The sequence below is a fragment of the Triticum aestivum genome, chromosome 1A (assembly GCF_018294505.1).
Source record: "Triticum aestivum cultivar Chinese Spring chromosome 1A, IWGSC CS RefSeq v2.1, whole genome shotgun sequence".
Lineage (NCBI taxonomy): Eukaryota > Viridiplantae > Streptophyta > Magnoliopsida > Poales > Poaceae > Triticum > Triticum aestivum.
The window spans coordinates 4186160-4210857 of NC_057794.1; the positions used below are offsets into that span (position 1 = coordinate 4186160).

At 43.3% G+C, this 24698-nt stretch overlaps 1 protein-coding gene across 1 annotated transcript in view; it reads right to left on the reverse strand.

Annotated features, from left to right (window-relative positions):
• Positions 1-23288: 23288 nt before the first annotated feature.
• LOC123062466 (uncharacterized) overlaps positions 23289-24698 on the reverse strand; it is a 2320-nt gene continuing 910 nt past the window's right edge. Inside the window, exons 2-3 of the mRNA XM_044486029.1 lie at positions 24048-24458; positions 23289-23961 (exon numbers count right to left, since the gene is read on the reverse strand). Coding sequence (XP_044341964.1) covers positions 23842-23961; positions 24048-24458 — 531 coding nt within the window. The 3' untranslated portion in view covers positions 23289-23841. The remainder of the gene's footprint in view (positions 23962-24047; positions 24459-24698) is intronic.

A 24698-nucleotide genomic window follows, 5' to 3' on the forward strand; every position in this document is an offset into this window, starting at 1 on the left:
AGGAGGAGGTCGCCGGAGAGGAGGAGGAGGAGGTCGCCGGAGGGGAGGAGGGTAGTATGGTGGAGGAGAGAAGGGAAGATGGACTAGAGGAGAGGAGGAGATGGAGTGGAGGAGAGGTGGAGTGGAGGAGAAGAATGAAGAGGTAAGGAGGAGAGGACACGCCCGGCCATATATACGGCATAGTAATGGCGCACCGTGGGCAGGTGCGCCATTACTAAAAAAATTATATTTTTGATTTATTTTGAATTTTGAAGGCGGGAAGATACTAATGGTGCACCATGGGCAGGTGCACCATTAGTAACTTTTTATTATTTATTTTTTTGATTTATTTTGAATTTTGAAGGCGGGAAGATAGTAATGGCGCACCATGGGCAGGTGCGCCATTAGTAAGTTTGAATTTTTTTGCCTCTCCAGATCTTAAAAGCCCCGTATCTTTTTTTCTGTTAGGTTTTTGAGGATTTTGAAAATGTTTAACGGGGTTCCCCCTGATAAATTCGGATGTAACTTTTCGAGTAGATGATTTTTCATATAAAAACTTTTTCATCCGAGTTCGTATGCAAAAGTTATGCCCATTTTTACAAATTCTCGAGAGATTTTGCAAAAAAGTCAAAAATTCATGTTTGTAAATTTTGCTAACAACTAGACCACATATCACATGGGAATCTTATTTTCTTTTATTTTTTTGACGTTTCTATCATTTTCTTTTATTTTTTTGAAACTGAAAAGGCGGTCCATGGGGGGGTGCATTTGGGGGAATGTTTGGGCCAAATTACTAATGGCGCACCGTGGGATGGTGCACCATTACTAGTTCAACTAGTAATGGAGCACCACTCCCATGGCGCGCCATTAGTAGTTTAAAAAATAAAATAAAAAAATTTGAATTTTTTTGAAACATAATTACTAATGGCGCACCATCCCACGGTGTGCCGTTAGTAGTTTTGAAAAAGTTAAAAAAAATTACTAATGGCGCACCATGGATGTGGTGCGCCATTAGTATTTGCACACTAATGGCGCACCAACACATGGTGCGTCATTAGTATTTAGTAATGGCGCACCACATGTACAGTGCACCATTAGTGTCCATATTGGCTATAGCTGTTTTTGTAGTAGTGAGATGACATGATGTAGAGAGATAAACTCAAGCAATATGATATAAACCCCATCTTTTTATCCTCGATGGCAATAATACAATACATGTCATTTCCCTTTCTGTCACTGGGATCGAGCACCGCAAGATTGAACCCACAGCTAAGCACTTCTCCCATTGCAAGAAAGATCAATCTAGTAGGCCAAACCAAACTGATAATTCGAAGAGACTTGCAAAGATAACCAATCATGCATAAAAGATTTCATAGAGAATCAAATATTGTTCATAGATAGACTTGATCATAAACCCACAATTCATCGGATCTCGACAAACACACCGCAAAAAGAGTTACATCGAATAGATCTCCAAGAAGATCGAGGAAAACTTTGTATTGAGATTCAAAGAGAGAGAAGAGGCCATCTAGCTAATAACTATGGACCCGAAGGTGTGAAGTAAACTACTCACACATCATCGGAGGGGCCATGGAGTTGATGTAGAGGCCCTCCGTGATCAATGCCCCTCCGGCGGAGCTCCGGAAAAGTCCCCAAGATGGGATCTCTTTGGTACAGAAGGTTGCGGCGGTGGAAATAGGGTTTCATGGTGCTCCTGGATGTTTTCGGGGTATGTGAACATATATAGGAGGAAGAAGTAGGTCGGTTGAGCCACGAGGGGCCCACAAGGGGGAGGGTGCGCCCAGGGGGGTAGGTGTGCCCCTGCCTCGTGGACACCTCATTCGTTTCTTGACGTCCACTCCAAGTCCTCTGGATCACGTTTGTTCCAAAAATCATGCTCCCGAAGGTTTCATTCCGTTTGGACTCTGTTTGATATTCCTTTTCTGCGAAACACTGAAATAGGCAAAAAAATAGCAATTTGCACTGGGCCTTGGGTTAATAGGTTAGTCCCAAAAATAATATAAAAGTGTGAAATAAAGCCCATTAACATCCAAAATAGATACTATAATAGCATGGAACAATCAAAAATTATAGATACGTTGGAGACGTATCAGGGCGGAGAGAGGGGACATAGAGAGAGGGGTCGGGCGCGGGCGTGTTTGGTTTTTAGTTAGGGCACTGTTCTTTGTCGTCTGCTAGCAGACGGCAAAGAGCCTAGCTAACGGACGTCGGTTTGTGCACTTTCTTTGCCGTCTGCTAGCGTACGGCAAAGAAAGTGGCTGTTAGGTGGCTGTCGCTAGTGGGCCACCCTCCCTCTTTGCCGTCAGCGAGAAGACGGCAATGCATCTATGTCGTCAGCCAGCGGACGGCAAAGAGCCAGCTGACAGCAAACAATATCTTTGCAGTCAGCTTATTCTTTGTCGTCAGTTTCATTTAACCTTATGGCAACGAACTTCTTTGCCATCAGCTAGTTGACGGCAAAGAGCCAGCTGACGGCAAAGATCCTGATTCCAGTAGTGTAGATGCTCCTCTTCCTTGCCATGAAGCAGCTGCAGCCAGATCCCTCCTCCTCTTATGGGACAAAACACTACCTACCTACCTAACAGCAGCACCTCCTCGACATGCCCCTGCCATCGTTGCATATCACCTAGGTGTGAGGGGGGCTTATTCCTATTTGGGTCAAGGGCAGCCAAAGGGAATGGTGAGAGGGGGAGGCCTTTTTCTTCCTATTTGTGTTGGATTGAATATTATGAATCTGAACTTGTTTGATGCATATCATATAATCAACTTAGGATACTTGTGGTGACATTGGAGTATCTAGGTGACATTAGAGTTGGTTGATGTGTATCATATGGTGTTATTTTAGTAGAAATTCTAGGGCTGTTTGTGACACCTATAGGAATGGCTCAATGGATTGATCGGAAAGAATAACTTTGAGGTGGTTTTGTACCCTAGAAACAATTTCATCTTATGTTCTCCACGATAGGAACTTTGGAGTGATTCTTTGTTGCACGCTAAGGGATTGTAATATGATCCAATTATGTTATCATTGTTGAGAGATTTTTCACTAGTGAAAGTATGAACCCTAGGCCTTGTTTTCAAGCATTGCAATGCCATTTTTGCTCACTTTTGCTACTAGTTACCTTGCTGTTTTTATATTTTCATATTACAAAAACCTATATCTACTATCCATACTGCACTTGTATCACCATCTCTTCGCCAAACTAGTGCACCTATACAATTTGCCATTGTATTGGGTGTGTTGGGGACACAAGAGACTCTTTGTTATTTGGTTGCAGGGTTGTTTGAGAGGGACCATCTTCATCCTACGCCTCCCACAGATTGATAAACCTTAATTCATCCACTTGAGGGAAAATTTCTACTGTCCTACAAAACTCTGCGCTTGGAGGCCCAACACGAGTCTACAAGAATAAGTTGTGTAGTAGACATCAACAACTTTCCATACAACTGCACGCACTCGTTTGAGCGGTCGTTTGGAGTGCCCATATCCCCTCCTCATCTATACAAGCAACTTTTGTGAACGGGGCACGGGGAGAAGACAACCCTAGCCACTGCCACACCATCCAGAACAGGAGAAGAGAGGATCTGAAGAACTCACGAGGATCATCGTAGTTTTTAGTCCTTTCATCTCCATCATCATCATCATCACCTCCTTCACTATTGTAAGAGGGATTGGAACTTGTAATCTCTACTCCATCTCATCTGAGATCAAGACTATTTGAACACCATTTCATCTCACTATGGATCCCCTCAATATTATCGATATGGTATTCATGGTTTTTCTCTCTGTTGTGATTGATTCCCCTCTTATGATATGTGAGTAATTCCCCTAGGTGTGGGAGATGTAGGTAAGTGGTAAGATTGATATGTGCCTACCATATATGTCTTCATTGGAATTCGTGGTAGTCTGATCTATTTAGTATGTTGTTATACTATGGTGAACTCTATGTGGGTTGTTCAATTTAAGAGCCCATGCAACATGATCCCAAGACCTACATAGGTCACACATATTGTTTAGGAACTCTGTGACCTCTGACGTGACAGGTGGAGATATCTAGGAGAACCGAAAACAATATGACATCCATTGAACTTGATGCTTGGTTCATGTCTTATGACCTTAATTGTGGAAATGACCACTCTATGGCAACGGAGAAGACCATAGGATGAAATGCAACCCCTAGTGTAGGAGTTTCATGACTCTAGGGAGAACCGCCTATAGAAAGTTTATATCAAATACTATGAGTATAATACAAAGTAACTGGTATTACAATCGCACTGGCACAATTCATATATTCTTACCATGAACTAAAATCTCTCTACACCTAATCTCTTCATTGCAGGAAACACCATTTACATTTTAAGCTTGTGTTATTTACTTTTATTAGTTACTTAATAGACACATTTAAATCCTCTTTTACTGGCATATTTAGTTTATCGTTTACCCATGACAGTAATAGTATTTGCAGAAGCTCAAGCAGTACTTCACACAAGAACTGTGACACCTTGTGTGTGACAGAAATGCCTCCATAAATACTATCCTCTACTCTTTGTTGGGACGATTACTCATTGGGATACTTATGTGAAAGTGCTATGCTACCTGTTTGGTCTGCAGGTACCAATGAGATCGCTTCGGAACGGAGGCTTGGGGCGGCGGAAAAACTCATCTAGATTAACTTCGGATGTTTCTCAGTTTATAAGAATTTTCAGTGTTGGAATCATGCCAAAAGGAGTCCTGAGGGGCCCACAAGCTCGCATGGCACTCCCTAGGGGGGAGGGCGTGCTGTGTGATCTTGTGGTGTCGTCGTGGTCTTCTGGTCCTTCCTCAAAGCTTCAGGGGTCTCTTATGTTCCAAAAAAATCACCGTAAATTTTTATCTCGTTTGGTATGGTTCTTCTGCGAAACAAAGAAATAGCCAAAAAACAGGAACTGGCACTGGGCACTAAGTTAATATGTTAGTCCATAAAAATCATATAAAATGCATCAAAACCATATAAAATCACTGTAAACATGGAATGAATACTTCATAAATTATAGATAAGTTGAAGACATATCAGTCACCCGGCTTCATCTCGTTGAATTAGAGAGGCGGAGATTAGGGATTTGGTTCCTCTGTCCCCTCCCACCGGATCGGCATCCCCCTAGCTCTAGCATCCTCCAAAGTGTCATCTGGATATGGGGGAGCTTTGATCTGGTTTGGGCGGTGTTGTTTGGTATGCTTTCGTGTATAGTGGAGGGAGTTGAGATGGAAGTGGCAACCTCTCGGTTGAGTAAGTCCTCCTGGATCCAACCATGTTCTGGCGGTGTGCTATTTGCCACCGGCGGGGAGCGACTAGAGGTGGTCGTTCGCTAGTAGAATCTTCATTTTGACTATATGATGTGTTGGTTCCTCTACAAGGTGGAGAATGTTCTTCTTCCTTCCCGGTGCCACATGTCAGACAGCCTGTGCAGCTCAAGCGGCTTCAAAAACCTCAAGGAGGATCCCTCAGTGAAGTCCTCGTGACTGTTGGAATTTTGCTAGTAGGCCTTTGGCCCAAAGCCAAACTAAAATTCTGAAATTCTCTTGGCCCATTCATGCACACATGTGAGTGGAGTGAGTGAGGCTAAAGTTTAGTCCCACATTGGAAGTTGAGAGAGAGTTGCACCTCTTTATAAGGTGAGCTCTTCTACCACTTGTATGAGCATGAGAAGAGGAGACCTACACACGCGCTCCTCCTCCTCGCTTGCCTCGCCACGCCACGCCTCGTCACGACGTGCCGCGGGTTGCGGGATTGAGCCGAGCCGAGGACAGAGCTATGCATGTTGTCTATATTTTTGCTGCATGGGAAAATTAATGAGTCATTAATTAATAATTAACAGACGCGTTAATTATTGGACCGTTTCCGATTCTTTTGGATCGTGACGACTCGGACGTGGGGTTTACTCCCACGACCTACCCGGCCCGCAATATATATAGTCAAGCAGACGTCTACCCTAGCCGCCGCTTCGGATGGTTTCTCATCACCATTCCAGATCATTGCGCCGCCAAGCTAGTCTTCTCCATTCCTCCTTCCAGCGTGCACCATGAGAAGGGACAGCATGCCTCCGGAACCCCGCCTCTCGTGATCCTATACGGGAGAGGGGCGATCAGGTTTTTGGGGAGCGCACTCGCGCGACTGCTGGCAGCGACGACTTCGCGAACGACGACTTCTTCCCCGACCTCGGCAACCTCATCCTCGACGACATGGGCGACAACATCAACACCGGCGTGCTGCACCCGCTGCACCGTATGTGATTCTATCCTTCCTGTTCGAGATCGTGGTAGAATTCATGTTTCTAGTATGTGCCCTAGATGTGATATGTTCATCTGCTATGCTAGTTCGCATGATTAGTTTAATCTCTGCTGCTGTGGTCATGATTTATATTCTGTTTATTCGGATTAAATCTCGTAGTAATTTGCTCATATTTCCAACAATCCAAAAACCTGATTATAGGCAATTTACTCCGAGTGGTTTTGCTGCGCATCTGAAACCGCCTGCCTTTAAGGGGGCGCAATATAAGAGTGGCGCACGAGAGCAGTCTACTGGTTTCAGACCATGGGCTGCTATGATGCCACCAAGGGCAAGCCTGAGGGCGATCTTAATCCAGCACAGCTGGAAGCTTTTGAGAAGATCGATACCCTCTTTAAAGGCGCTCTTCTGAGTGTTCTTGATGACTCCATTGTGGATTCGTATATGTCGTTTGACAACAGCAAGGACATGTGGGCTGCGCTCGATGCCAAGTTTGGTGCCTCGGACGCCGGCAGCGAGTTGTACGTCATGGTGCAATTCTATGACTACAAGATGACTGATGAGCGCCCTGTTGTACAGCAGGCTCATGAGATACAGTCGCTCGCAAAAGAACTTGAGTACTTCAAGTGTGTGTTATCGGACAAATTTGTTGCTGGAGGCATCATTGCCAAGCTTCCACCTTCGTGGAACAATTTTGCTATTTCCCTGAAACACAAGAGATAGGAGTTTTCCGTTGCAGATCTTATTGGTACTCTTGATGTTGAAGAGAAGGCGAGAGCAAAGGACACACGTGCTCGAGTTGCTGAGGGAGGTTCTAGTGCCCACATGGTACAGAAGAAGAACTCCCAACCCAACAAGTACAAAAACAATAAGAACAAAACTCAGGGCAAAGGCAAGTTTGATACAAAGAACAAGCCATCACATTCTACCAACTTCAAGAAGAATTATCATAAGAAGGGGAAGGGACTTTGCCATGTCTGCGGTGATCCTAATCACTGGGCTCCAAAGTGTCCTAACCGCCTTGAGGAGCGCGAACATGAGAAGAGCGGCAAGTCCTTTAATGTTGTCATCGGTGATACTGATATGAAGGAATCAGGGTATGGTATTTTTCCTACCATCCTTTCAGTATTTCAATCCCCTGATTGGTTAATTGATACCGGTGCCAATGTACATGTTTGTGCTGACGCCTCCATGTTTTCTTCTTACCAGGCAACAGGGACTTCACCCGTGCTGATGGGGAACGGGTCACATGCCATCGTTCGAGGTGTTGGTACGGTCGATCTGAAGTTTACTTCGGGGAAGACTGTGCGTCTGAAGAACGTTCATCATGTGTCGTCCATTAATAAAAATCTCGCTAGAGGTTCCCGTTTATGTCGAGATGGTTTTAAGTTGGTTTTCGAATCCAATAAAGTTGTAATTTCTAAGTGTGGACAATTTGTTGGAAAAGGCTATGAGTGCGGAGGCTTGTTCCGCCTATCATTGTCAGATATTTGTACTAAAGTTATTAATAATGTTTGCCACAATAATGAATCTGATATTTGGCATTCACGACTCTGTCATATTAACTTTGGTTGCATGACGCGGTTAGCCAATATGAATTTAATTCCAAAAATCTCTACTGTCAAAGGCTCCAAGTGCCAAGTATGTGTGCAAGCTAAGCAACCTCGCAAGTCCCATAAGACTGCAGAGGCAAGAGACTTGGCGCCACTAGAGCTTATACATTCTGATCTTTGTGAGATGAATGGCGTGTTGACAAAAGGTGGAAAGAGATACTTCATGACGTTGATTGATGACTCCACTAGATATTGTTATGTGTATCTTCTGAAATCAAAAGATGAGGCTTTGACTTTCTTTAAAAACTATAAAGCTGAAGCAGAGAACCAACTTGATCGAAAAATTAAACGGCTTAGGTCCGATCGTGGTGGAGAGTATTTTTCCAATGAATTTGATCTGTTTTGTGCGGAATGTGGTATAATCCATGAGAGGACGCCTCCCTACTCACCCCAGTCAAATGGGGTAGCCGAAAGAAAGAACCGAACTCTAACTGATATGGTTAACACCATGTTAGACACTTCGGGTCTATCCAAGGAATGATGGGGGGAGGCGCTAATGACTGCGTGTCATGTCCTAAACCGAGTTCCCACAAAGCATAAGACCATGACTCCATTTGAGGAATGGGAAAGGAAAAGGTTGAAACTCTCTTACCTACGTACTTGGGGTTGTTTGGCGAAAGTCAATATACCAATTCCCAAGAAGCGCAAGCTTGGACCGAAAACCGTGGATTGTGTTCTTCTGGGCTATGCTTTTCATAGCATCAGCTATAGATTTTTTATAATAAAATCTGAGGTATCCGACATGCATGTTCGTACGATTATGAATGATGCAACTTTCTTTGAGGACATATTTCCTATGAAGGATATGTCGAGTTCATCAAATCAGGAGATACCTACTCCATCTAGTGAGGAATTCACTGTAATTCCCGAACCCACCATTGCGATGGAACACGTTGAGAATCCTGTTGAGGGTAACAATGGAACTCCTGTGAGGAGTAAGAGACAGAGGACTGCAAAGTCTTTTGGTGATGATTTCATTGTGTACCTCGTGGATGACACACCCAGGACTATTTCAGAAACCTATGCATCTCCTGATGCTGACTACTGGAAGGAAGCGGTACATAGCGAGATGGATTCCATCTTAGCTAACGGTACCTGGGAGATCACTGACCGTCCATATGGGTGCAAACCTGTAGGATGTAAGTGGGTGTTCAAGAAGAAGCTTAGACCTGATGGTATGATTGAAAAGTACAAGGCACGGCTTGTGGCCAAGGGTTATACCCAGAAAGAAGGTGAAGACTTCTTTGATACTTACTCACCCGTGGCTAGACTGACCACAATTCGGGTGCTACTATCACTGGCTGCCTCACATGGTCTTCTCGTTCATCAAATGGACGTTAAGACGGCCTTCCTTAATGGAGAGTTGAAGGAGGAAATTTACATGGATCAGCCAGATGGTTTTGTAGTACCTGGTCAGGAAGGAAAGGTGTGCAAGTTATTAAAGTCTTTATATGGCCTTAAACAAGCTCCTAAGGAGTGGCATGAGAAGTTCGAAATAACATTAACTGCTATCGGCTTTGTAGTAAACAATGGTGACAAGTGCGTGTACTATCGCTATGGTGGGGGCGAAGGAGTTATTCTTTGTCTGTATGTCGATGACATATTGATCTTTGGAACCAAACTTGATTTAATCAAGGAGGTTAAGGATTTCTTATCTCGCTGTTTTGAGATGAAGGATCAAGGAGTAGCTGATGTTATCTTAAACATCAAGCTGTTGAGAGATGAGAATGGTGGGATCACACTGCTTCAGTCTCATTAGGTGGAAAAGGTCTTGAGTCGTTTTGGGTATAGCGACTGCACGCCTTCTCCAACTCCATATGATGCTAGTGTGTTGCTTCGAAAGAATCAACAGATTGCTAGAGATCAACTGAGGTATTCTCAGATTATTGGCTCGCTTATGTATTTGGCGAGTGCCACGAGGCCTGACATCTCTTTTGCTGTGAGCAAGTTGAGTCGGTTTGTGTCAAAACCGGGAGATGATCATTGGCATGCGCTTGAGAGAGTTATGCGCTATTTGAAAGGCACCGCGAGCTATGGGATTCACTACACCGGGTATCCAAGGGTACTGGAGGGTTATAGTGAATCAAACTGGATATCTGATGCTGATGAGATTAAGGCCACAAGTGGTTATGTTTTTACACTTGGTGGTGGCGCTGTTTCCTGGAAGTCTTGCAAGCAGACCATCTTAACAAGGTCAACTATGGAAGCAGAACTCACAGCATTAGACACTGCCACTGTTGAAGCAGAGTGGCTTCGTGAACTCTTGATGGACTTACCTATGGTTGAAAAACCAATACCCCCTATCCTGATGAACTGTGATAATCAAACTGTGATCGTCAAGATAAACAGTTCTAAGGACAACATGAAGTCCTCAAGGCATGTGAAGAGGAGACTAAAATCTGTCAGAAAATTGAGGAACTCCGGAGTTATTACGTTGGATTATATCCAAACGTCGAAAAACTTGGCAGATCCCTTCACAAAGGGTCTGTCACGTAATGTGATAGATAATGCATCGATGGAGATGGGTTTGAGACACACCGCATGAGTTGTCCATGTTGGGTTTTGTAGTAATTTCAAAAAAATTCCTACACACACGCAAGATCATGTGATGTATAGCAACGAGATGGGAGAGTGTTGTCTACGTACCCACGCAGACCGACTGCGGAAGCGTTGACGCAACGTAGAGGAAGTAGTCGTACGTCTTCACGATCCAACCGATCAAGCACCGAAACTACGGCACCTCCGAGTTCGAGCACACGTTCAGCTCGATGACGATCCCCGGACTCCAATCCAGCAAAGTGTCGGGGAAGAGTTCCGTTAGCACGACGGCGTGGTGACGATCTTGATGTACTACAGCAGTAGGGCTTCGCCTAAACTCCGCTACAGTATTATCGAGGACTATGGTGGCTGGGGGCACCGCACACGGCTAAGGAATAGATCACGTGGATCAACTTGTGTGTTTCTGGGGTGCCTCTGCCTCAGTATATAAAGGAGCCAAGGGGGAAGGGGGCGCCGGCCAGGAGAAGGGCGCAGGAGGAGTCCTACTCCTTCCGGGAGTAGGACTCCCCCCCAATCCTAGTTGGACTAGGATTCCCCGAGGGGGAAAGAGGGAGAGGGGGGCCGGCCACCTCTCCTAGTCCTAATAGGACTAGGGGAGGGAGGAGGCGTGCGGCCACCTTGGGCTGCCCCTTTCTACTTTCCACTAAAGCCCACTAAGGCCCATTTAGCTCCCGGGGGGTTCCGGTAACCTCCCGGTACTCCGGTAAAATCCCGATTTCACCCAGAACACTTCCGATATCCAAACATAGGCTTCCAATATATCAATCTTTACATCTTGACCATTTCGAGATTCCTCATCATGTCCGTGATCACAACCGGGACTCCGAACAACCTTCGGTATATCAAAATGCATAAACTCATAATATAACTGTCATCGTAACCTTAAGCGTGCGGACCCTACGGGCTCGAGAACAATGTAAACATGACCGAGACACGTCTCCGGTCAATAACCAATAGCGGGACCTAGATGCCCATATTGGCTCCTACATATTCTACGAAGATCTTTATCGGTCAGACCGCATAACAACATACGTTGTTCCCTTTGTCATCGGTATGTTACTTGCCCGAGATTCGATCGTCGGTATCCAATACCTAGTTCAATCTCGTTACCGGCAAGTCTCTTTACTCATTCCGTAATACATCATCTCACAACTAACATATTAGTTGTAATGCTTGCAAGGCTTATGTGATGTGCATTACCGAGAGGGCCCAGAGATACCTCTCCGACAATCGCAGTGACAAATCCTAATCTCGAAATACGTCAACCCAACATCTACCTTTGGAGACACATGTAATGCTCCTTTATAATCACCCAGTTACGTTGTGACGTTTGGTAGCACCCAAAGTGTTCCTCCGGCAAACGGGAGTTGCATAATCTCATAGTTATAGGAACATGTATAAGTCATGAAGAAAGCAATAGCAACATACTAAACGATTGGGTGCTAAGCTAATGGAATGGGTCATGTCAATCAGATCATTCAACTAATGATGTGACCTCGTTTAATCAAATAACAACTCATTTTTTATGGTTAGGAAACATAACCATCTTTGATTAACGAGCTAGTCAAGTAGAGGCATACTAGTGACACTTTGTTTGTCTACGTATTCACACATGTATTATGTTTCCGGTTAATACAATTCTAGCATGAATAATAAACATTTATCATGATATAAGGAAATAAATAATAACTTTATTATTGCCTCTAGGGCATATTTCCTTCAGTCTCCCTCTTGCACTAGAGTCAATAATCTAGTTCACATCGCTATGTGATTTAACAGCAATAGTTCGTATCACCATGTGATTAACACCCATAGTTCACATCGATATGTGATCAACACCCAAAGGGTTTACTAGAGTCAGTAATCTAGTTCACATCGCTATGTGATTAACACCCAAAGAGTACTAAGGTGTGATCATGTTTTTCTTGTGAGATAATTTTAGTTAACGGGTCTGTCACATTCAGATCCGTAAGTATTTTGCGAATTCTATGTCTACAATGCTCTGCACGGAGCTACTCTAGTTAATTGCTCCCACTTTCAATATGTATCTAGATCGAGACTTAGAGTCATCCAGATCTGTGTCAAAACTTGCATCGACGTAACCTTTTATGACGAATCTTTTTGTCACCTCCATGATTGAGAAATATTTCCTTATTCCACTAAGGATAATTTTGACCGTTGTCCAGTGATCTACTCTTAGATCACTATTGTACTCCCTTGCTCAACACAGTGTAGGGTATACAATAGATCTGGCACACAACATGGCATACTTTATAGAACCTATGTCTGAGGCATAGGGAATGACTTTCATTCTCTTTCTATCTTCTGTCGTGGTCGGGCTTTGAGTCTTACTCAATTTCATACCTTGTAACACAGCCAAGAACTATTTCTTTGACTGTTCCATTTTTGAACTTACTTCAAAATATTGTCAAGGTATGTACTCATTGAAAAAACTTATCAAGCGTCTTGATCTATCTCTATAGATTTTGATGCTTAATATGTAAGCAGCTTCACCGAGGTTTTCTTTGAAAAATTCCTTTCAAACACTCCTTTATGCTTTGCAGAATAATTCTACATTGTTTCCGATTAACAATATGTCATACACATATACTTATCAGAAATGTTGTAGTGCTCCCACTCACTTTCTTGTAAATACAGGCTTCATCGCAAGTCTGTATAAAACTATATGCTTTGATCAACTTATCAAAGCGTATATTCCAACTCCGAGATTCTTGCACCAGTCCATAGATGGATCGTTGGAGCTTGCATATTTAGTTAACACCTTTAGGATCGACAAAACCTTCTAGTTGCATCGTATACAACTCTTCTTTAGTAAATCCATTAAGGAATGTAGTTTTGTTTATCCATTTGCCAGATTTCATAAAATGCGGCAATTGCTAACATGATTCGGACAGACTTAAGCATGGATACGAGTGAGAAAATCTCATCATAGTCAACGCCTTGAACTTGTCGAAAACCTTTTTGCGACAATTCTAGCTTTGTAGATAGTAACACTACTATCAGCGTCCGTCTTCCTCTTGAAAATCCATTTATTTTCTATGGCTTGCCGATCATCGGGCAAATCCATCAAAGTCCATACTTTGTTCTCATACATGGATCATATCTCAGATTTCATGGCCTCAAACCATTTCGCGGAATCTGGGCTCATCATCGCTTCCTCATAGTTCGCAAGTTCGTCATGGTCTAGTAACATGACTTCCAGAACAGGATTACCGTATCACTCTGGTGTGGATCTTACTCTGGTTTACCTACGAGATTCGATAGTAACTTGATCTGAAGTTACATGATGATCATCATTATCTTCCTCACTAATTGGTGTAGTAGTCACAAGAACAGATTTCTGTGATGAACTACTTTCCAATAAGGGAGAAGGTACAATTACCTTATCAAGTTTTCTACTTTCCTCCCACTCACTTCTTTCGAGAGAAACTCCTTCTCTAGAAAGTTTCCGAATTTAGCAACAAAAGTCTTGCCTTTGGATCTGTGATAGAAGGTGTATCCAATAGTTTCCTTTGGATATCCTATGAAGACACATTTCTCCGATTTGGGTTCGAGCTTATCAGGTTGAAACTTTTTCACATAAGCATTGCAACCTCAAACTTTAAGAAACAACAGCTTAGGTTTCTTGCCAAACCATAGTTCATATGGTGTCATCTCAACGGATTTAGATGGTGCCCTATTTAACGTGAATGCAGCTGTCTCTAATGCATAACCCCAAAATGATAGTGGTAGATCGGTAAGAGACATCATAGATCGCACCATATCTAATAAAGTACGGTTATGACGTTCGGACACACCATTACATTGTGGTGTTCCAGGTGGCGTGAGTAGTGAAACTATTTCACATTGTTTTTAACTGAAAGCCAAACTCGTAACTCAAATACTCTTCTCTACGATCAGATCGTAGAAACTTTATTTTCTTGTTACGATGATTTTTCACTTCACTCTGAAATTCTTTGAACTTTTCAAATGTTTCAGACTTATGTTTCATCAAGTAGATATACTCATATCTGCTCAAATCATCTGTGAAGATCAGAAAATAATGATACTTGTCGCGAGCCTCAATATTCATCAGACCACATACATCAGTATGTATGATTTCTAACAAATCGGTTGCTCGCTCCATTGTTCCGAAAAACAGAGTCTTAGTCATCTTGCCCATGAGGCATGGTTCGCAAGCATCAACTGATTCATAATCAAGTGATTCCAAAATCCCATCAGCATGGAGTTTCTTCATGCGCTTTACACCAATATGACCTAAACGGCAGTGCTACAAATAAGTTGCACTATCATTATTAACTTTGCATCTTTTGGTTTCAATATTACGATTATGTGTATCACTACGATCGAGATCCAACGAACTATTTTCATTGGGTGTGTAACCATATAAGGTTTTATTCATGTAAACAGAACAACAATTTGTTCTCTTACTTAAATGAATAACTGTATTACAATAAACATGATCAAATCATATTCATGCTCAACGCAAACACCAAATAACACTTATTTAGGTTCAACACTAATCCTGAAATTATAGGGAGTGTGCGATGATGATCATATCAATCTTGGAACCATTTCCAACACACATCGTCACTTCACCCTTAACTAGTCTCTGTTTATTCTGCAACTCCCGTTTCGAGTTACTAATCTTAGTAACTGAACTAGTATCAAATACTGAGGAGTTGCTATAAACACTAGTAAAGTACACATCAATAACATGTATATCAAATATACTTATGTTTACTTTGCCATCCTTCTTATCTGCCAATCATTTGGGGTAGTTCCGCTTCCAGTGATCAGTCCCTTTGCAGTAGAAACACTTAGTCTCAGGCTTAGGACTAGACTTGGGATTCTTCACTTGAGCAGCAACTTGCTTGCCGTTCTTCTTGAAGTTCCCCTTCTTCCCTTTGCCCTTTTCTTGAAACTAGTGATCTTGTCAACCATCAACATTTGATGCTCTTTCTTGATTTTTACCTTCATCGATTTCATCATCATGAAAAGCTCGGGATTCGTTTTCATCATCCCTTGCATACTATAGTTCATCACGAAGTTCTACTAACTTGGTGATGGTGACTAGAGAATTCTGTCAATCACTATCTTATCTGGAAGATAAACTCCCACTTGATTCAAGCGATTGTAGTACCCAGACAATCTGAGCACATGCTCACTAGTTGAGCGATTCTCCTCCATCTTTTAGCTATAGAACTTGTTGGAGACTTCATATCTCTCAACTCGGGTATTTGCTTAAAATATTAACTTCAACTCCTGGAACATCTCATATGGTCCATGACGTTCAAAACGTCTTTGAAGTCCCGATTCTAAGCCGTTAAGCATGGTGCACTTAAACTACCAAGTAGTCATCATATTGAGCTAGCCAAACGTTCATAACGTTTGTATCTGCTCCTGCAATAGGTCTGTCACCTAGCGGTGCATCAAGGACATAATTCTTCTGTGCAGCAATGAGGATAAACCTCAGATCACGGATCCAATCCGCATCATTGCTACTAACATCTTTCAACACAATTTTCTCTAGGAACATATCAAAATAAACATATGAAAGCAACAACGCGAGCTATTGATCTACAACATAGATATGCTAATACTACCAGGACTAAGTTCATGATAAATTTAAGTTCAATTAATCATATTACTTAAGAACTCCCACTTAGATAGACATCCCTCTAATCCTCTAAGTGATCACGTTATCCAAATCAACTAAACCATAACCGATCATCACGTGAGATGGAGTAGTTTTCAATGGTGAACATCGTTATGTTGATCATATCTACTATATGATTCACGCTCGACCTTTCGGTCTCCGTGTTCCGAGGCCATATCTGTATATGCTAGGCTCGTCAAGTTTAACCTGAGTATTCTGCGTGTGCAAAACTGGCTTGCACCCGTTGTAGATGGACGTAGAGCTTATCACACCCGATCATCACGTGGTGTCTGGGCACGATGAACTTTGGCAACGGTGCATACTCAGGGAGAACACTTCTTGATAATTTAGTGAGAGATCATCTTATAATGCTACCGTCAACCAAAGCAAGATAAGATGCATAAAAGGATAAACATCTCTTGCAATCAATATAAGTGATATGATATGGCCATCATCATCTTGTGCTTGTGATCTCCATCTCCGAAGCACCGTTATGATCACCATCGTCACCGGCGCGACACTTTGATCTCCATCGTAGCATCGTTGTCGTCTCGCCAATCTTATGCTTCCACGACTATCACTACCGTTTAGTAATAAAGTAAAGCATTACATCGCGATTGCATTGCATACAATAAAGCGACAACCATATGGCTCCTGCCAGTTGCCGATAACTCGGTTACAAAACATGATCATCTCATACAATAAAATTCAGTATCATGCCTTGACCATATCACATCACAACATGCCCTACAAAAACAAGTTAGACGTCCTCTACTTTGTTGTTGCAAGTTTTACGTGGCTGCTACGGGCTTAAGCAAGAACCAATCTCACCTACACATCAAAACCACAACGATACTTTGTCAAATAGACTCTGTTTTAACCTTCGCAAGGACCGGGCGTAGCCATACTTGGTTCAACTAAAGTTGGAGAGACAGTCGCCCGCAAGCCACCTGTGTGCAAAGCACGTCGGGGAAACCAGTCTCGCGTAAGCGTACGCGTAATGTTGGTCCGGGTCGTCTCACCCAACAATGCCGCCGAACCAAAGTATGACATGCTGGTAGGCAGTATGACTTATATCGCCCACAACTCACTGGTGTTCTACTCGTGCATATAACATCAACATCAATAACCTAGGCTCGGATGCCACTGTTGGGTTTCATAGTAATTTAAAAAAAATTCCTACGCACACGCGAGATCATGTGATGTATAGCAACGAGATGGGAGAGTGTTGTCTACGTACCCACGCAGACCGACTGCGGAAGCGTTGACGCAACGTAGAGGAAGTAGTCGTACGTCTTCACGATCCAACCGATCAAGCACCGAAACTACGGCACCTCCGAGTTCGAGCACACATTCAGCTCGATGACGATCCCCGGACTCCGATCCAGCAAAGTGTCGGGGAAGAGTTCCGTCAGCACGACGGCGTGGTGACGATCTTGATGTACTACAGCAGCAGGGCTTCGCCTAAACTCCGCTACAGTATTATCGAGGACTATGGTGGCTGGGGGCACCGCACACGGCTAAGGAATAGATCACGTGGATCAACTTGTGTGTTTCTGGGGTGCCTCTGCCTCAGTATATAAAGGAGCCAAGGGGGAGGGGGCGCCGGCCAGGAGGAGGGCGCAGGAGGAGTCCTACTCCTTCCGGGAGTAGGACTCCCCCCCCCAATCCTAGTTGGACTAGGATTCCCCGAGGGGGAAAGAGGGAGAGGGGGGCCGGCCACCACTCCTAGTCCTAATAGGACTAGGGGAGGGAGGAGGCGTGCGGCCACCTTGGGCTGGCCCTTTCTCCTTTCCACTAAAGCCCACTAAGGCCCATTTAGCTCCTGGGGGGTTCCGGTAACCTCCCGGTACTCCGGTAAAATCCCGATTTCACCCGGAACACTTCTGATATCCAAACATAGGCTTCCAATATATCAATCTTTACGTCTCGACCATTTTGAGACTCCTCGTCATGTCCATGATCACATACAGGACTCCGAACAACCTTCGGTACATCAAAATGCATAAACTCATAATATAACTGTCATCGTAACCTTAAGCGTGCGGACCCTACGGGTTCGAGAACAATGTAGACATGACCGAGACACGTCTCCGGTCAATAACCAATAGCGGGACCTGGATGCCCATATTGGCTCCTATATATTCTACGAAGATCTTTATCGGTCAGACCGCATAACAACATACGTTGTTCCCTTTGTCATCGGTATGTTACTTGCCCGAGATTCGATCGTTGGTATCCAATACCTAGTTCAATCTCGTTACCGGCAAGTCTCTTTACTCGTTCCGTAATACATCATCTCACAACTAACATATTAGTTGTAATGCTTGCAAGGCTTATGTGATGTGCATTACCGAGAGGGCCCAGAGATACCTCTCCGACAATCGGAGTGACAAATCCTAATCTCGAAATACGCCAACCCAACATCTCCCTTTGGAGACACCTGTAATGCTCCTTTATAATCACCCAGTTACGTTGTGACGTTTGGTAGCACCCAAAGTGTTCCTACGGCAAACGGGAGTTGCATAATCTCATAGTTATAGGAACATGTATAAGTCATGAAGAAAGCAATAGCAACATACTAAACGATCGGGTGCTAAGCTAATGGAATGGGTCATGTCAATCAGATCATTCAACTAATGATGTGACCTCGTTTAATCAAATAACAACTCATTGTTTATGGTTAGGAAACATAACCATCTTTGATTAACGAGCTAGTCAAGTAGAGGCATACTAGTGACACTTTGTTTGTCTATGTATTCACACATGTATTATGTTTCCGGTTAATACAATTCTAGCATGAATAATAAACATTTATCATGATATAAGGAAATAAATAATAACTTTATTATTGCCTCTCAGGCATATTTCCTTCAGTCCATAGTGGTAACCCACTCTATGTGATCGGAGATCCCGTGAAGTAGAAGTGAGAGACAAGCTGTTGGTCAGCTGGGAGGAGAGTATCCCTATATTAATTATCCCACTCCGTAAAGATGCAATACTCTGCTGATCTGCATGGCAGGTTGATAATTATCTTAATGTGTTCCAAGTGGCTTATTCGGGTAAGCAGAGATGTTGTCCTGCAGAACATCTTCTGAGGAACACACCTATATGAATTAGACTGTCAACGTCGCAGTCTGTGAGAATTGGGTGTTCTCTAATAAATTCATGAAAGGCCCTGGAGTATGACGTATACGCTCCACCCACGGGGAAGCCTTGCGGCAGCCCAGTATCGGTCAAGAATTTGTGTGAAACTAGTTTCACAGAAAACTTGTAGTTCAAGGCATAGTCCACTATTCAAGTTGTGATTTAGTGTAGCATAAATTTCCAAGTGGAAGTTCAACTTCACAGTCTCCACTAAGCACCAATATATAAAACAATGTTTTGGAACTAAATGATGAGATGTGCCAATGAGACTTTGTGGGGGATTGTTGGAATTTTGCTAGTAGGCCTTTGGCCCAAAGCCCAACTAAAATTCTGAAATTCTGTTGGCCCATTCATGCACACATGTGAGTGGAGTGAGTGAGGCTAAAGTTTAGTCCCACATTGGAAGTTGAGAGAGAGTTGCACCTCTTTATAAGGTGAGCTATTCTACCACTTGTATGAGCATGAGAAGAGGAGACCTACACGCTCGCCTCGCCACGCCACGCCACGCCTCGTCACGACGCGCCGCGGGTTGCGGGATTGAGCCGAGCCGAGGACAGAGCTATGCACATTGTCTATATTTTTGCTGCATGGGAAAATTAATGAGTCATTAATTAATAATTAACGGATGCGTTAATTACTGGACCGTTTCCTATTCTTTTGGATCGTGACGACTCGGACGTGGGGTTTACTCCCACGACCTACCCGGCCCGCAATATATATAGTCAGGCAGACGTCTACCCTAGCCGCCGCTTCGGATGGTTTCTCATCACCGTTCCAGATCATTGCACCGCCAAGCTAGTCTTCTCCATCCCTCCTTCCGGCGTGCACCGCGAGAAGGGACAGCAGGCCTCCGGAACCCCGCCTCTCGTAATCCTGTACGGGAGAGGGGCGATCAGGTTTTTGGGGAGCGCACTCGCGCGACTGCTGGCAGCGACGACTTCGCGAATGACGACTTCTTCCCCGACCTCGGCAACCTCATCCTCGACGACATGGGCGACAACATCAACGCCGGCGGTGCTGCACCCGCTGCACCGTATGTGATTCTATCCTTCCTGTTCGAGATCATGGTAGAATTCATGTTTCTAGTATGTGCCCTAGATGTGATATGTTCATCTGCTATGCTAGTTCGCATGATTAGTTTAATCTCTGCTGTTGTGGTCATGATTTATATTCTGTTTATTCGGATTAAATCTCATAGTAATTTGCTCATATTTCCAACAGTGATGACGCTGATGATTCCTTGTTCCAGGGAGTTCTTTCTGATGTGAGTGGTTCTTACTTACTCCAAAATAATACTACATTGGGAAAAACCTTAGGCTTGGTCCTTTGACGAATTATCATAGTTTACCACATCATTACTATGTTACCGTCTTGTTAAAAAATCGTATTGCTTTCGCCAACTAATTCTTATGCAGCTAAGCAAAGGATGGAAATTATATGTGAGGATAACATATACATTTCATCTAATGGACCCAACATTGCAGTGGTTTCCACTTCTAATTTGCACTTGTTTTAAAATTAATCAGAAGGATATTCGTTAGAAAATGTCTTTGCCTTGTTTTTCCTCTTTTCATCTGATGTGTTTCTGCATGCCCAAACGTGGTAACTTTTTTGCATCCATCAAAATTAGCATGCCCCAAAAGCCTCCTCAACCGTGGTGACATGGAGAGGCGGATAGAGATTAGTCATACAATATTGTTTTGTTTTATTCTCTTGTTTATGAAATATGTTGTTGCATAAAAAACATTAATTTGGAATTTACAAAGCTATGCTAAGTTGGAGGTGGCATGAGTTGTTCAACATTTTCTTTCGAATAAATTGTAATGCCATGAAAGTGCGTGCACATACAGAAATCCTTCGAATTTGTAAGAAGTTTTTAATGTACCTCGGTAGCGTTAGATAAAAACAAATATCTAGTTGTCAAAAAAATCCAAAGTTTTTTATAGAGAGTAACCGTCGAAACAAGAAAAGCTGGAGGGCATTTCCCCCCTAAGGTGGGGTCAGAATAGAATAAGTAGCGCCCACCGAAAGTAGTAGGTCGAAATCCCCCTGCCGAGCAAGTTTCGCTTAAAGTGTACCAATAGTCCATATCTAGCCGTGAGCTATATCTATCCATCTCCAATCTTCGTCACCATCTTTGTCTCTCTGACCCCGAGGAAATAAACAAATGAAATGTGGGTGATGACCAGGGAGATGAGCACTCTATTTTCTATCACCAGACGTCAATGTTGCTGCAGTTGCATCCGGAGGATATGGCAACGTATCGTGTCAGTTTGTACATATATATGGCAATCAAAAGAAGGTAACTCCCATCTTTAGAAACGGAAGAGTGAGTAATTCGTGCCTTGTGCCACACTGCAAAATGCATCCAGCACGTCACACTAAGTAGTAAGAGCATCTCTAGTGGAACGTGTAAATTTGAATGTGTATATCTCCATATACACGTCCATATACACCTTGCTAAATTATACACCTTTCAGTTTTTCAGTGGAACGTGTAAATTAGGACGTGTATATTCCAACGGCTATATTTTCAAACGGCTATATTTCCAACGGCCATATTTCCGATCTATATAAATCACTCCTACCACCTCTTCCAGCACACTTCTCTCTTCACCTAGATTTTTCTATCGTTTCTCACGCAACACAATGAACACATCCACTTGGGACATGAGTTCTTCGTCATCTTCATCTGGCGACGATGAACTCATACTTGCAACATTCGCCGAGCGCGAGGAGGAAGAGAGGAAGAACGCTCGACGCCATGGCGGTTCCAAGTATGGACGTCAGTCAATTGATCGAGGAAGAGATGCCGGATTTCTTCTTCTGTGGGACGACTACTTCAAAGAAGTTTCTCGCTTTCCCAAACATTTGTTTCGACAAAGGTTCGTAATTAGTACACTTCTCTGCTTTGGTCCTTTTTTCATTTCCCTGTCTCATTTAATTTTTATGCACAGATTTAGGATGTCGCGTACTTTGTTCAACCGCATAGCTGATGGTATACTTGAGCATGACTATGATGATTATTTTACGCAAAAAAGAAGTGCTTCTGGAGCTCTTGGGTTACATCCTTTGCAAAAGATGACCGCGGCGATGCGGATACTAACATATGGAGTAGCAGCTGATTATGTTGATGAGTACATCCGGTCCGCTGAGTCTACTAATTTAGAGTCTTGCAAGAAATTTGTGATCAAAATTTGTGAAGTTTTTGGGGAAAAATACCTGAGATCTCCAAATGAAGAAGACACTGCTAGGTTACTTGCAATAGGGGAGGAAAGAGGATTTCCCGGTATGTTAGGGAGCATAGATTGCATGCACTAGGGGTGGAAAAATTGCCCCAAAAAATGGCATGGCATGTTTAAAGGCCATGTGAGCGAGCCCACTATGATCTTGGAAGCAGTTGCTTCACAAGATCTTTGGATTTGGCATGCTTATTTTGGTTTACCAGGGTCTCTGAATGATATAAATGTTCTTCAACGTTCTCCTGTTTTTACAAAGCTAGCCGAAGGCCAAATTCCTCCAGTGAATTATAGCATCAATGGCCATCAGTACACAATGGGGTATTACCTTGCAGATGGTATCTATCCACGGTGGGCAACATTTGTGAAGAGCATACCAGCTCCAACTAGCAGAAAGCATAAAACTTTTGCCAAGAAGCAAGAGGGGGCTAGGAAAGATGTGGAACGAGCCTTTGGAGTTCTGCAATCCCGTTTTGCCATTGTTCGTGGACCTGCTAAAGGATGGAAACGTAAAGAAATCACTGATGTCATGAAAGCTTGTGTCATAATGCACAATATGATAGTTGAAGAGGAGCGACAAACTGATCGGCGAAGCTGTACTTTTGAGGCAATGGGAGAAAGAGTCACAGTCTCTCGTACTCATGCGGAAGAACTGAGCTCTTTTATTCAGATGATTCATCGGATTAGAAATTTCGATGAACATGATCAGCTTAAACTTGATCTAATTAACCATGTGTGGCAAAAGTTTGGAAACGAGTAATCCATGTCTTTGTAATGCAGCTATCAATAAAAATATTTATGCAATGAGTGATGTAATCCATGTCCTCAACTAGCAGAAAGCAGTAAATAGTTCTTACAACTACAACATATAGCTCACATTACCCTAGGCCGCGAGCAAGGATCTCCTTCTGCTTAGCTTGGTAGAACTGCTTTTGAACATCAGTCATACCACTTGTGTCGATGAGCATGATCCTCTCATCTAATTCAAACTGTCTCCGTGCATCCTCCCTCTCGTTTCGTGCATCCTCATTCTTTTTGAGTGCAATCTCCTCTTTTCGCAATTCCAATTGTTGTGCATAGCGAGCATTTCTTGCCGCCTCTTTGATCTCATCCTTCTCTAGCTTTGCTGCCCACACAGTTTCTAATGACAGCTTGCAAGCACTGTCATCAGCTTTACCTCTCTTGTCCCTCTTCACACCATCAGGTCTTTTCTCATGTTCAAGAGCATCAGTGTGTATCGAGGTAGCATCAGTACGTACCGAGGATGCATCAGCCGGATCATTGGTGGCTGTGCCCGGACTTGCATCAATGGTCTTCTTTTGTTTCTTAAGAGAAGTTTCAACTTCTCTTGTCTGCCACTTTGGATACTTCGAAAACTCTACATAGCAATGCATCAGTGTGAAAGGCTTCTTTTTTTTTAAGATCCATTTCCTTGAACAAAATGTGTGCATCGTTTGTCTGCACATATAAATACGTTGTTAAAATAAGCACAACACATATAGAATATTGCACATCACATATAGAATTACAAGAAAGGCGCATACCTTTTCTTGTATAGTCCTTCCACTTTCTTGCCTATTTAAAATCTGCTGAAGGCAACCACAAAATTTAGAGGTCTCTCTGTTAATCATTGTGTAACGGCAATTGATTGCATTAGCATTACGCTCCGGCCATGATGATTCCTTGTGTGTGTTGTAGTACTCTGAAATTCTATCCCAATAAGCATCCCGGTTTTGATCTGTCCCAACAATATCCAAACTTGTATTTGCCCATGCTGCTATGAGAACCTTGTCCTCATCACTAGACCAATTTTTGCCTTTGTTGGATTTTCCTTTCTCTGTTATTGCAGAACGATGCTGAGTTGATGGAGTTGCCTGCTCTCCAATTGGACTTTCTAGTTGTGTTTGCGTGTAACCAAAATCAAGGGTGTCCAAGAAGCTTTGGTCAGTATCCATCTGCAAGCAACCAATGCACAGCTATTTTAGACCACAATCTGGCATCAAATTGACAAGCAAAAATTATTTTCTTCTCCTTCCAAAGAGCTATGCATCTCCCCTGCATCTCCTCCCGGCGCCGCTCGTCCCTGCATAGCTCCCCCCCACCGCCCCTGCATCTCCCCCCTCCCCCCCACCGCTCCGCCCCAGACAGGCGCCCAGCCCCCCGTCCCTGCACAGACAGGCGCGCCCGGCCCCCCG